This window comes from Micropterus dolomieu, linkage group LG08, assembly GCF_021292245.1.
Source record: "Micropterus dolomieu isolate WLL.071019.BEF.003 ecotype Adirondacks linkage group LG08, ASM2129224v1, whole genome shotgun sequence".
Taxonomy (NCBI): Eukaryota; Metazoa; Chordata; class Actinopteri; order Centrarchiformes; family Centrarchidae; genus Micropterus; species Micropterus dolomieu.
This window is the reverse complement of record NC_060157.1, coordinates 3,140,289-3,151,932: the sequence shown is the minus strand read 5'-3', so window position 1 is coordinate 3,151,932 and position 11,644 is coordinate 3,140,289. Positions and strand designations below refer to the sequence as shown.

Genomic DNA, 11,644 nt, shown 5'->3' with positions numbered 1-11,644 from the left:
CGTCCTCCTGCTGTGTGCCGTTCGCCGCTGAGCTAGCTAGGTAGCCGTAGCCACATAGACTGACTGTTATTGACGATCACATGTCACGTGCGAAGTGAGTCAAAACCAAACGTGGTCAGTCAGCTGACGTGTTGTGGTGGCTGACCTCTTATTTTTTTTCGAGTGGCCTTTTATTGTGGCCAGCCCAAGGTCTTTTATTGTGGCCAGCCTAAGGCACACCTGTGTAATCCCGATGCTGTCTGATCAGCATCTTGATATGCCACACCTGTGAGGTTGATGGATTATCTCTGAAAAGGAGAAGTGCTCACTAGATTTTGACAGATTTGTGAACAATATTTTAGAGAAATAGGCCTTTTGTGTAAATAGAGAAAGTCTTTGAGTTCAGCTCAAGATGAATGGGGGCCTTTATAATTTTATTCAGTGTAGTTTGTGAATTATTTTTGTTTGTAGGTGCTGTTGTTGTAGTGGATAGTATTGTTGTAACTTTTGTATACTTGGACATTATTTGATCTCATTACTATTTATACATTTATATTTATGTTCATGTGAACTGAAAGCACCGATTTATACCAAGGCAAATTACTCGTGTAAAAATCTACCTTGCAATAAACCTGATTCAGATTCTGGATGTGTTTTTTGCGGATGTAGTTTGTAGGCGCTCTTGTTGTTGTGTGGATGTGGTAGATGTAGCGCCTGTTGTATGGAGGCACTGCAGAGTTTTTCAGGCTGTGTTCAGGCTGTTGAAGGTCGGAGCGTCTCTGCTCCGAAGTGTCAGATTACAGTCAGACGGTCCAAGGACACTGCAGCTGACACTGTCTGCAGCATCTTATTAAAGCTGCCAAACAGAGAACTGAGCTTGGATATCTGGAACACCAGAAATACTAAACTAATCCTAATGGGAAAATGCTGCTTTACATAAAACACAAAATATTGACAAATTTCTGGTTGATTGTTTAAATTTCTACAAAAAAGAAATGTTTCAGTGACTCTGCTGTCAGATGAATGTAGTGGAGGTGAATACTGAAGTACCTGGAGTTCACCTAAATGAGTAAATGTCCCTTACCCTCTGTGTGGGAAATGGTTTTATTATTTAGGGTCTGAGCACGAAACATGCGAGGTCCCTATTGAAACTGAAGGTGGTTTTTTGTCCTTTTTTTTCTGCCTAAACACACTTGAAAACGCACCAAACTTTGCACATAATTCAGGCACGGTAAAAAATTTCGTATTTTATGGATTTTGCACATGGGCGTGACAAATTGGCTTGCTAGCGCTCCCCAACGGAGCAGCCCCCGGACAAAGTTTGACCTACATGTATGAAATTTCTCTGATACGTGTATCATGTCCACTTGTACAAAAAAGCCTCTTGGAGTGATGCCCAACACCGAACAGAAAGTCGGGCATTTTGGATTTAATGGTCATTTTTGGCGATTTACACACTTTGGATCAACTTTTGCTGTGCAGTCTAAACCCCTTGATGATTAAAAGTTGTTGTACAAACGGTTATTTTATTATTAGTCGGCCAATTTGCCCGTAACGTGCTGTCAAAAATCGCTGATTCACCATGAAACAGGAAGTTGATACAACTTCAGTCTACATGCTCACGTGTGCACCAGATTTTATATATATATGAGTCCCGCCCTGAAAACATCTATATGCTAATATTCACTCAAAGTCATAGTGCCAACTGCTGGCAACAGGAAATAACATGTTTTACGTTATAATGTACTACTCTGAGCAGGTTGGACCCTTAACACATTGATGAAGCTATGTTGTAACTTAACTTAACTTGTGAGTTTGCAGTTAACAGCTTGGCGGTGGCATGGCGGCAAAGTTAAACTCTTCGTCATGACACAGGAAGTTGTTGTAACTTGACTACATGCTCAGTACTCTGTACTTTAACAAACTCCTCCTAGAGAATTGACCAGATTTTCGCTGTCGAGACTAATCTCACTGACGATTAAGAGTTTTCGTGAAACGGCATGCCGTAGCATCCAAAATTGATGATTCGCCATGAATGAGGAAGTTGTTGTAACTTCAGTGTACATGCTCACATCTGCAAAAAACTTTACGTGCTTGATAACTGTCGCGCCCTGAACATATCGACTTGCCAATATTCAGTTATAGTCACAGCGCCAAGTGCTATGTAACGCCACAAAGGGGACACAGGAAGTGATAATTAACAACTTTCTGCAGCATCCGAAGGGCGTGGCAAATTCACAGCCGCACCGGCAGAACTCCAGAATCTGCGAATCTACGTGGCCGCCTCACACCTCAACGCGCTTCTCGTGCAGCTTTAGTTATGTTTTTCTTCTAATTAATTATTCAGATGCTTCTGTCAGCTGGTCTGTCTGTGATGTCATCAGTGTTAGCCCTAGTGCTAACCTCGTATCAGATAAACAGCCATGATGATGTTGTGGTGTTATCAGGTGAAAACCAGATGGTGTGATTAGGGTATACATAACACGCACATCCCAATCCCACAATGCAATGCTCCCCATTTTATAGATAAATGAAATGCGATGATCAATAACTGGCTGAAATCTGACTTTACTGCTCACTGAGTGAATTAATGAGTGAGTGAATTAGTCCACTTGGTGTGAATGAACCCGACAGGCTGCGACGGTGAGTCCGATCAAACAGTCTCTGCAGACAAGGACAGGCGAGGTCTTTTTGTTGATCCAAAACAAACATCAAACCGAGGAAATCCCAAATCTGATCCTGGATCTGTTCCTGTGTCTGACAGTAGAGGCTGTGAAGCTGCTGTCTGATCACACGTTGATTATAGATCAGAGATTCTCCAGTTAAACCAGTAAACAGGACAGGACTTCAGCTTTATTTGTGTCATACTCAAAATGATAAAGTGCTTTGATTTAATACATTAAAATGAAAATGTTCGGGAAACCATTTTAAAATGTGAAAGATCAAAACAGTTTTATCTTTGTACTGAAGCTGTAACTGCTGCAGTAACCATGCTAACGGTGTGTCTCCTCAGTGGTGGACCGGCAGGGCTGCGACCCCGCCACTCGTTTCCTGGTTCCTCCGCGGAGTGGCCACTGGGTGGCGCTGCTGCAGAGAGGAAACTGCACCTTCAAAGAGAAGATCCTGAAGGCGGCCGCCTACAACGCCACGGCCGTCCTCATCTACAACAACTCCACCGACAAGACGGTCAAGATGGGACACGAAGGTCAGTCTGCAGGTTTCAGGTGATGCGGTGAACCTGTTAGCAGACAGCTCGCTCTCCTGACGGCTTCCATTCTTTCTGTCATTATACTGTATATGGACTTCCTCCGTTTTCACACAAAACAGCTTAGCTTAGCACTGAAAACAGGTGGAACAGCTGCAAAGTATTCCTTTAAATTTTGTGATTGAGAGGAGGATGAAGGTGTGATTGAGAGGAGGAGGATGAAGGTGTGATTGAGAGGAGGAGGATGAAGGTGTGATTGAGAGGAGGAGGATGAAGGTGTGATTGAGAGAAGTGACTTCCTGAGGATCGATGTTGAGCTCTAAATATAGACAGGAAGGTGTCATTAATTGATGAGGTCATTGTGATCTCACACTGTGTGTGTATGTGTGTTACTGTTGTCCTGGTGCTGAATACCAACTGATTTGGAGAGCATATTTAATAAATAATTAATAATACAAAACTTTATTTCCGTTGCGCCCTTCAGACACAGAGTGAAGCATAAAGTTCCTGACAAAGCAAAACGGAAAAAGTCCCAACTGCTAAACTATTATAATGCAATGTCATACTACAGTGCAGTGCGGGAGTGTCATACCGTAGTGCAGTGCGGGAGTGTCATACCGTAGTGCAGTGCGGGAGTGTCATACCGTAGTGCAGTGCGGGAGTGTCATACCGTAGTGCAGTGCGGGAGTGTCATACTACAGTGCAGTGCGGGAGTGTCATACCGTAGTGCAGTGCGGGAGTGTCATACCGTAGTGCAGTGCGGGAGTGTCATACCGTAGTGCAGTGCGGGAGTGTCATACCGTAGTGCAGTGCGGGAGTGTCATACCGTAGTGCAGTGCGGGAGTGTCATACCGTAGTGCAGTGCGGGAGTGTCATACCGTAGTGCAGTGCGGGAGTGTCATACTACAGTGCAGTGCGGGAGTGTCATACCGTAGTGCAGTGCGGGAGTGTCATACTGTAGTTGTGACTGACTCATCTGATTTCCTGGTTCTCATTCTTGTTGTTGTTCTGAGTCTGGTCATTTGCGTGGTTCTGGTCTTGGTCTTTGCTTTTGTCCTGTTCTTTTCTCTTGTTGTGTTTCTAGTAGTGGTTCTGATTCTGGTTCTGTGTCTGCAGGTACCGGTGACACAGTGGCGGTGATGATCACGGAGGCTTATGGGAAGGAGATCCTGGCTCACTTGGAGAGGAACCTGACAGTCCTGGTCTCTGTGGTGGTGGGTCAACGTGGTTCCACCAAAAACATCAACCGAGGCTCTCTGGTCTTCGTCTCCATCTCTTTCATCGTCCTCATGATCATCTCGTCGGCCTGGCTCATCTTCTACTTCATCCAGAAGATCCGCTACACCAGCGCCCGTGATCGCAGCCAGGTAACATGCTAACACACCGCTAATGAGCTAACGTGCTAACCCTTCCTCCTACGCTGTTCCCTTCGTTTCCTCCTCTCCCTCCCCACTCCTCTTCCTCTTTCTACTACTCTCCTCCTGCTCTTCCTCGTCCTCTTGAAGCATTGAATATTTAATGATGTGTTCAGTGGAGCAGTGGGTGGTCACTTCCTCCCCCCTCAGTGTAATCTAACCCTGCTGTCAGGAGTCTGTCTCCCCTCCATCTGCTGCAGACCAACCTTCACTTCACCTCCCTGCAGTCACTTTCAGTCCGTCACAGAATCAGCAGTAAACACGGAGTACAGCCCTGGACCCCTGTAGTACAGACAGTAGTAGTATTCAGAGTACTGTAGTACACTGGACGCCTCATGCAGACAGTAGTACAGGGGTCGGAAACCTTTTTGACTGAGAGCCATGAACGCCACATATTTTAAAATGTAATTCCGTGAGAGCCATACAATATGTTTTAACACTAAATACAAGTAAATGTGTGCATTTAATGTAAGACCAACACTTTTAAAGTACAATAAGTCTCTGAATTCTTTTTAATAATGTTGTTATGCTGTTGCTAACCAATGATGAATAAAGTACTTCTTACCATTAATGCAACTTCTGGTGCTGCATGGTTTTGCTGACAGCTTTGTAGTCTGGTTGATGCGTGGTGAGGTTAAGCTTCATGCAGACTTCCATCCGTTAAATGTGATCGTAGGTTGGTCTTAATGTTCTTTAGATGTGAGAAAGACTGCTCACATGCACACGTAGAGCCAAACATTGTCAGTACAGCAATACTCACACGCTGCAGTCTGTGGTATGTGACGGGAAGCGCGTTCCAAGTTTTGACAATCAGCTGGTCCGCCGGTTGAAGTTTTTTCATTTCTCCCCTCTCGTGTTTGCTCGCCAACTCTGCTTGCTGTTGTGCAAGTCTTTCCAAATCTTCATTCAGTGACTTGAACTTATTCACCCACATGTCTGAGGCCTTCAGGTCAGCAGCTTGTAGCTCAAAATCTCTGACGGAGACACCGGGGATGGAACTCATGTCGGTGCTGTCCACTGCACACTCGTGTGGATGGGTGATGAACTTAAAAAGATGAGTGCGCTCACGAAATTCTCCAAAGCTTGTTTTGAATGACTGTAGGAGATTAGATGTGAAGCCCGCTAGCTGCTGAAGATCAAGATGTTGAGCAGGGTCACTTGCTGTGCATGCATATTTAAACTCCCCCAGTTTTTCAAAGTTTAGTAAACGACCTGTTTCAATGTTGGCGATGAAGAGTTCCAGCAGCTGGTTCAGATGTCCACGAGATAGAAGAACATCAGGAGCCGCTCAGTGTTAGCTAACTCAGGATGCTCGACGTTTTTCATTTCAAGAAAAGTCCGCATTTCTCTCAGACAAGCTGCGAAACGGCTGAGCACCTTCCCTCTTGACAACCAACGCACATTGCTGTGCAGAAGCAGACCAGGATAATTATTCCCAACTTCATCTAGCAGTGTTTCAAACTGGCGATCATTTAAAGCTCGGGCAACAATAAAGTTGACCACCCGAATGACTAGCGACATCACCTCACCAAGCTGCTCGCCGCACACCTGATGTAGGATGCAGTGAAAACTTAGGATGGGTCTCTTTTCATGTTCACGAAGAAGCGCTAGGAATCCTCTGTTTTTCCCCACCATGCACGGAGCACCATCAGTACACACCGAAATAAGTTTATCCATCGGTAGATTTTTTTTCTTTAGCGAACTCGGTGAAAGACTTGAATAAATCCTCCCCTCTTGTTGTCTCTTTCATGGGCAAAACAGCAAGACTTTCCTCACGTAGTGTCACCAACAGCATACCTTGCAATCACGCTGAACTGGGATAAATGGCTTACGTCTGTTGACTCATCCTAAGCGAGAGAAAAGAATGGTGCTGCATTTATGTGCTTCACTTGTGTTGCCTCAATTTGATTTGCCATCATGATGGTACGATCGTGAACAGTTCTTGCCGACAGAGGCGTGTCTTTTATTCGTTTGATTATCTTGTCTTTATCCGAAAAGTGGCATACTCCCCATCTGTGAACGGTTTTCCGTTTCTCACAGTTGCTAAAGCACCAGCAAAGCCAGCCGAATTCCAGTCACATTGTTGTGTCCAAACACGGAGTTGCTGCTGACTAGCTTGCACTCTGCACAGTAGCTCTTGACATGCTTTCTTCCTGCTGTGCCCCGCAGGATATTTCGATGCAAATGTAGTATGGCGTGTGTCGAAGTGCTGCTTTATATTTGACCGTTTTATCGATGCAATTTTATCATTGCATATTAGACACACTGCAGAACCTGCTCTCTCCACAAAGGCGAATTCCTCCTGAAAAGTACGATACTCCTCATCTTTTTTTCTTTTAGCCATCTTCTTCGTCAAAAGGGTTTCTGCAATTAGGTAGCTGACTACTTGATTAAAAGGCGGGAAGTTTACTTTCTGACCTCACAACGACCCGTGTACGTTACGCATTATCCAATAAAAATTTGGTGTTGTCCCGGAGTACAGCCGTGATTGGCTCCAGCCACCCGCGACCATGAACGTGAGCGGTAGGAAATGAATGGATTGAAGTACATGAGAATGTTTTATATTTTTAACGTTATAATTTTTTAAATTAAAGATTTGTCTGCAAGCCAGATGCAGCCATGAAAAGAGCCACATCTGGCTCGCGAACCATAGGGTCCCGACCCCTGCAGTAGTTGTTTTCAGAGTACTGTTGTGTTTATACTGTTCTGCGATCTTGAAGCGTGTCAGTGGGAGTTCAGGTTTCCCAGAATGCATCTGCTGCATCAGCTCTGTGGAAACATCATCATCATCATCATCATATCGGTTTAGTGTTGGACAGATACGAGTTTTCCACTGGCCAGTGCCGATATTAGAGAGCAGGATCTGAAATGCTGATATGAAAACAAAGTCTAATCCATGAGCTGCAGGTTCTCTCAGCAGGAAGCTGGTTCAGATGTTTTGTGAAAGAAGCAGAACTGTACTGCTGGTTCTACTTCTTTGGGTTCTGCTGCAGGTTTCAGAGAGATCAACGCTCGTTAGAGCTGCTGTCTTTAGGATGAGATATCGGCATCCTGAGTTCAGGAATCGACTGATTCTTTGGTCTATCGCTAGTTGTGCAGAATTTGGTCTCTGCTTTTCTGTCTCTGTCCTTCAGGCTACAGGCTGAGCGTGACAAGTAAAATTCACAGCGAACGCTACTTGAAAGCCACTTCTTCTGTAGCTTCAGCCATTATGCTGCTTTTAGCAGAGTCACGTGAATAACAGAGCGTCACCACCTTCCTCTTCCAGATTATTAATGCATAAAGTATTAAATACACAGAGTAGCTGTCAAGTAAAAGCATGCTGCATAAAATCCACTCTGACCAGCGTCCTCACAGAGTGACCTGAGGACATGTAACACGTGTCTCTGTTTGTCTGTCTCTTGGTGTCTCTGTGTCTCACTGTGTCAGTGTCTCAGTCTGTCTTTGTCTCTTTGTGTCTCTGTGTCTCCGTGTCCTGCAGTTTTTCCTCAGTGGTCACTTTCATCTGTTGTCTTTCTCGTTGCTGTCCTCTGTCCTTCCCAGTAGACTGTCGGCACATTAATGCTTGTGGTGTTTGATTCCCATGTTACACTGTTGTGTTCAGGTGTCCACATACATTTGGACATGTAATAATCCGTCCTCCCTCCATCTTTCAGCGTCGTCTTGGTGATGCAGCGAAGAAAGCAATCGGCAAGTTGACCACGAGGACGGTGAAGAAAGGAGACAAGGTAAACCCTGAGGATAATACAGGTCTTTTATGTCTGTCCTCGTCCTTCTTTCTATTTCCTGCTGTTCACAGATTCTTCAGCTGCTGACGAGTTGCTGCTTCAGTTTTACTGAATGAACCTTCTATCAGAAGTTAATCAGCCTCGAGACAATCTAATAACTCCAGCTGCTGACAGAGACCTGAGGGGGGACACTCGAGACATCCCTGTCATTTAACCCCTTTAGTTTCTGCCTGAGGACAGACATGAGGACAGACAAAATAACAGCTAACATACTCTCACCTCAGCAACTCACTGTTTGACAGGTGTGATACATGGTGGGCAGTAGGACCCAGTGGTTTCAGGTATTTATGTTGTTGACCTTCAGGCTGCAGATGAAACAGTGATGGATGTCCACTCACACAAAGGTCAGAGGTCACATGATGATAGTGTGGGAAGATAAACACGACGGAGATGAAAACATACGTCAGATGTGTCTGAGAGGAAACAGCTGAGCAGAATGTCAAGGAGATTCTGTTTAAAACCACCGCAAAGACCCTCACAGCTACCCATAATTCACACAAGGTGTCACGAGTCACAGAATAATGTGGACAAACCAGAAGAGCGAAGTTGTCGATGATGAGCTTTTCAGACGTTACGTGTTGACTTAACACCTCATTTTTCTGTTTGCTGCAGGAAACTGACCCAGATTTTAACCACTGTGCAGTGTGCATTGAGGCCTACCAGCTGAACGATGTGGTTCGCATTCTACCCTGCAAGTGAGTGTGAAAACACCAGCAGAGACATTTATACCGGGTTTTCTTACTGTAATGATGTACTGAACTTTACCATGTATCTATGTGAGTGTAATGATGTTCACCCTATTCTGCCAGTATCACCAGTCAGACCAGTATCGCACAGATTGATCAGACTCTTTAAAGTCACTGTCTGTATTATTATTATTTACTGCTGCATTTTAAAGTCATCACATATAAAGTGTGATCTGCTGACTGAATCTTCTCCAGTGGTTTGACAGATGACCCATTTTCAGTCCTGCCTTTTAGTTCTGATGGTTTGGTGGAAAAATCTCATCAGATTAAATCTGTCTCTCTGCAGACATGTCTTCCATAAAGTGTGTGTGGACCCCTGGCTCAATGAACACTGCACATGTCCCATGTGTAAACTCAACATCCTCAAAGCTCTTGGCATCATGGTGAGTTATCGCTGACATAAACAAACAACAGGAACAGACCAGTGGCCTGTACTCTGTACTCAGGGTTACTGAGGAGAAGTATTAATACAAACCGCATCTGTAGTCAGTGTTACTGATAAGTATTAATACACACCGCATCTGTATTCAGTGTTACTGATAAGTATTAATACACACCGCATCTGTATTCAGTGTTACTGATAAGTATTAATACACACCGCATCTGTATTCAGTGTTACTGATAAGTAATAATACACACCGCATCTGTATTCAGTGTCACTGATAAGTAATAATACACACCGCATCTGTATTCAGTGTCACTGAGGAGAAGTTTTAATACACACCACTTTATAAAATATGTTCAGATCTCATCCTGACTTGTTATTTTTAACACAACAGCATTATGTTCATACAGTGAGCTCTGCAGCCTCAGCATTTTTTGGGAAATCTTAATTATTGGGCCAGTGTCTGAGATGTAGCCCATCTGTAGGCTATTTATTTGCTAATTGCATTATCCTAACTGTTTTCACATATTTTAGACTATTTTATGTGTCCAAAAATACGGAGCATGAGCATGCCGCAACAACTCTGCCAGCACGGCTGAACACGCCCCTTTTACGTGAAAGCGCGAAGAGTAGCTTGAACTCCCTTTGTAGTACAGGTCAGAAGTGTGTCTGTATAACAACTCTTATTGTCTGTCCTCTTGTCTGTCCTCAGACCAGTCTTCCCTGTGTGGACAGCGTGGTGCTGGATGTGGAGCGTCTGGGCATCAGTCAGGCGTCCAGTAGCCAAAGGGCGCCACTAGGTGATGGGAACCAGCCGCCCATCAGCCTGGAGCCACTCAGCTCCCCCCACTCGGAGGCCACGCCCAGAACTCCTGCTGACATCACCATCGCCGTGACCAGTAAGAGCATAATCATTAAGCAATGTTACGCAGGCATAAAGCACGTCACACTGTCGTGGAGCAACGTAACGTCACACTGTCGTGGAGCAACGTAACGTCACACTGTCGAGAGCAGCGTCACACTGTCGAGAGCAGCGTCACACTGTCGCAGAGCAGCGTCACACTGTCGCAGAGCAGCGTCACACTGTCGCAGAGCAGCGTCACACTGTCGCAGAGCAGCGTCACACTGTCGCAGAGCAGCGTCACACTGTCAAGCTGTCATAGAGCAACGTTACACTGTGGTAGAGCATACGACACTGTCGTAGAGCAGCGTTACACTGGTAGAGCATACGACACTGTCGTAGAGCAGCGTTACACTGGTAGAGCAACGTTACACTGTCGTAGAGCAACGTTACACTGTCGTAGAGCAGCGTTACACTGTGGTAGAGCAGCGTTACACTGTGGTAGAGCAGCGTTACACTGTGGTAGAGCAGCGTTACACTGTGGTAGAGCAACGTTACACTGTGGTAGAGCATACGACACTGTCATAGAGCAGCGTTACACTGTCAAGCTGTGGTAGAGCAGCGTTGCACTGTGGTAGAGCGGCGTTGCACTGTGGTAGAGCGGCGTTACACTGTGGTAGAGCAGCGTTACACTGTCGTAGAGCAGCGTTACACTGTGGTAGAGCAGCGTTACACTGTCAAGCTGTGGTAGAGCAGCGTTACACTGTGGTAGAGCAGCGTTACACTGTCAAGCTGTCGTAGAGCAGCGTTACACTGTCGTAGAGCAGCGTTACACTGTCGTAGAGCAGCGTTACACTGTCGTAGAGCAGCGTTACATTGTCAAGCCTTGGTAGAGCAGCGTTACACTGTCAAGCTGTCGTAGAGCAGCGTTACACTGTCGTAGAGCAGCGTTACACTGTCGTAGAGCAGCGTTACATTGTCAAGCCGTGGTAGAGCAGCGTTACACTGTGGTAGAGCAGCGTTACACTGTGGTAGAACAGCGTTACACTGTGGTAGAGCAGCGTTACATCGTCAAGCCGTGGTAGAGCAGCGTTGCACTGTCGTAGAGCAGCGTTGCACTGTGGTAGAGCAGCGTTGCACTGTCAAGCTGTCGTAGAGCAGCGTTACACTGTCGTAGAGCAACGTTACACTGTCGTAGAGCAACGTTACATTGTCAAGCCGTGGTAGAGCAGCGTTACACTGTCGTAGAGCAACGTTACACTGTCGTAGAGCAGCGTTACACTGT

At 45.5% G+C, this 11,644-nt stretch overlaps 1 protein-coding gene across 3 annotated transcripts; it reads left to right on the top strand.

Annotated features, from left to right (window-relative positions):
- The first annotated feature begins 368 nt into the window (after positions 1-368).
- Positions 369-11,070, top strand: LOC123975569 (E3 ubiquitin-protein ligase RNF130-like). Of its 3 annotated transcripts, none has more exons than XM_046057152.1 (6): positions 369-3,184; positions 4,301-4,551; positions 8,256-8,327; positions 9,000-9,082; positions 9,420-9,516; positions 10,231-11,068. In XM_046057152.1, the coding sequence occupies exons 1-6, from the start codon at positions 3,172-3,174 to the stop codon at positions 10,510-10,512; spliced, it is 798 nt and encodes a 265-aa protein (XP_045913108.1). In that variant the 5' UTR covers positions 369-3,171; the 3' UTR covers positions 10,513-11,068. The 3 variants fall into 3 exon arrangements, with proteins under 3 accessions (XP_045913108.1, XP_045913109.1, XP_045913110.1); XM_046057153.1 differs by lacking the exon at positions 369-3,184 and adding an exon at positions 3,198-3,382 and having other exon boundaries at positions 3,435-4,551; positions 10,231-11,070; XM_046057154.1 differs by lacking the exon at positions 369-3,184 and adding an exon at positions 3,198-3,408 and having other exon boundaries at positions 3,461-4,551; positions 10,231-11,070.
- Positions 11,071-11,644: the final 574 nt, after the last annotated feature.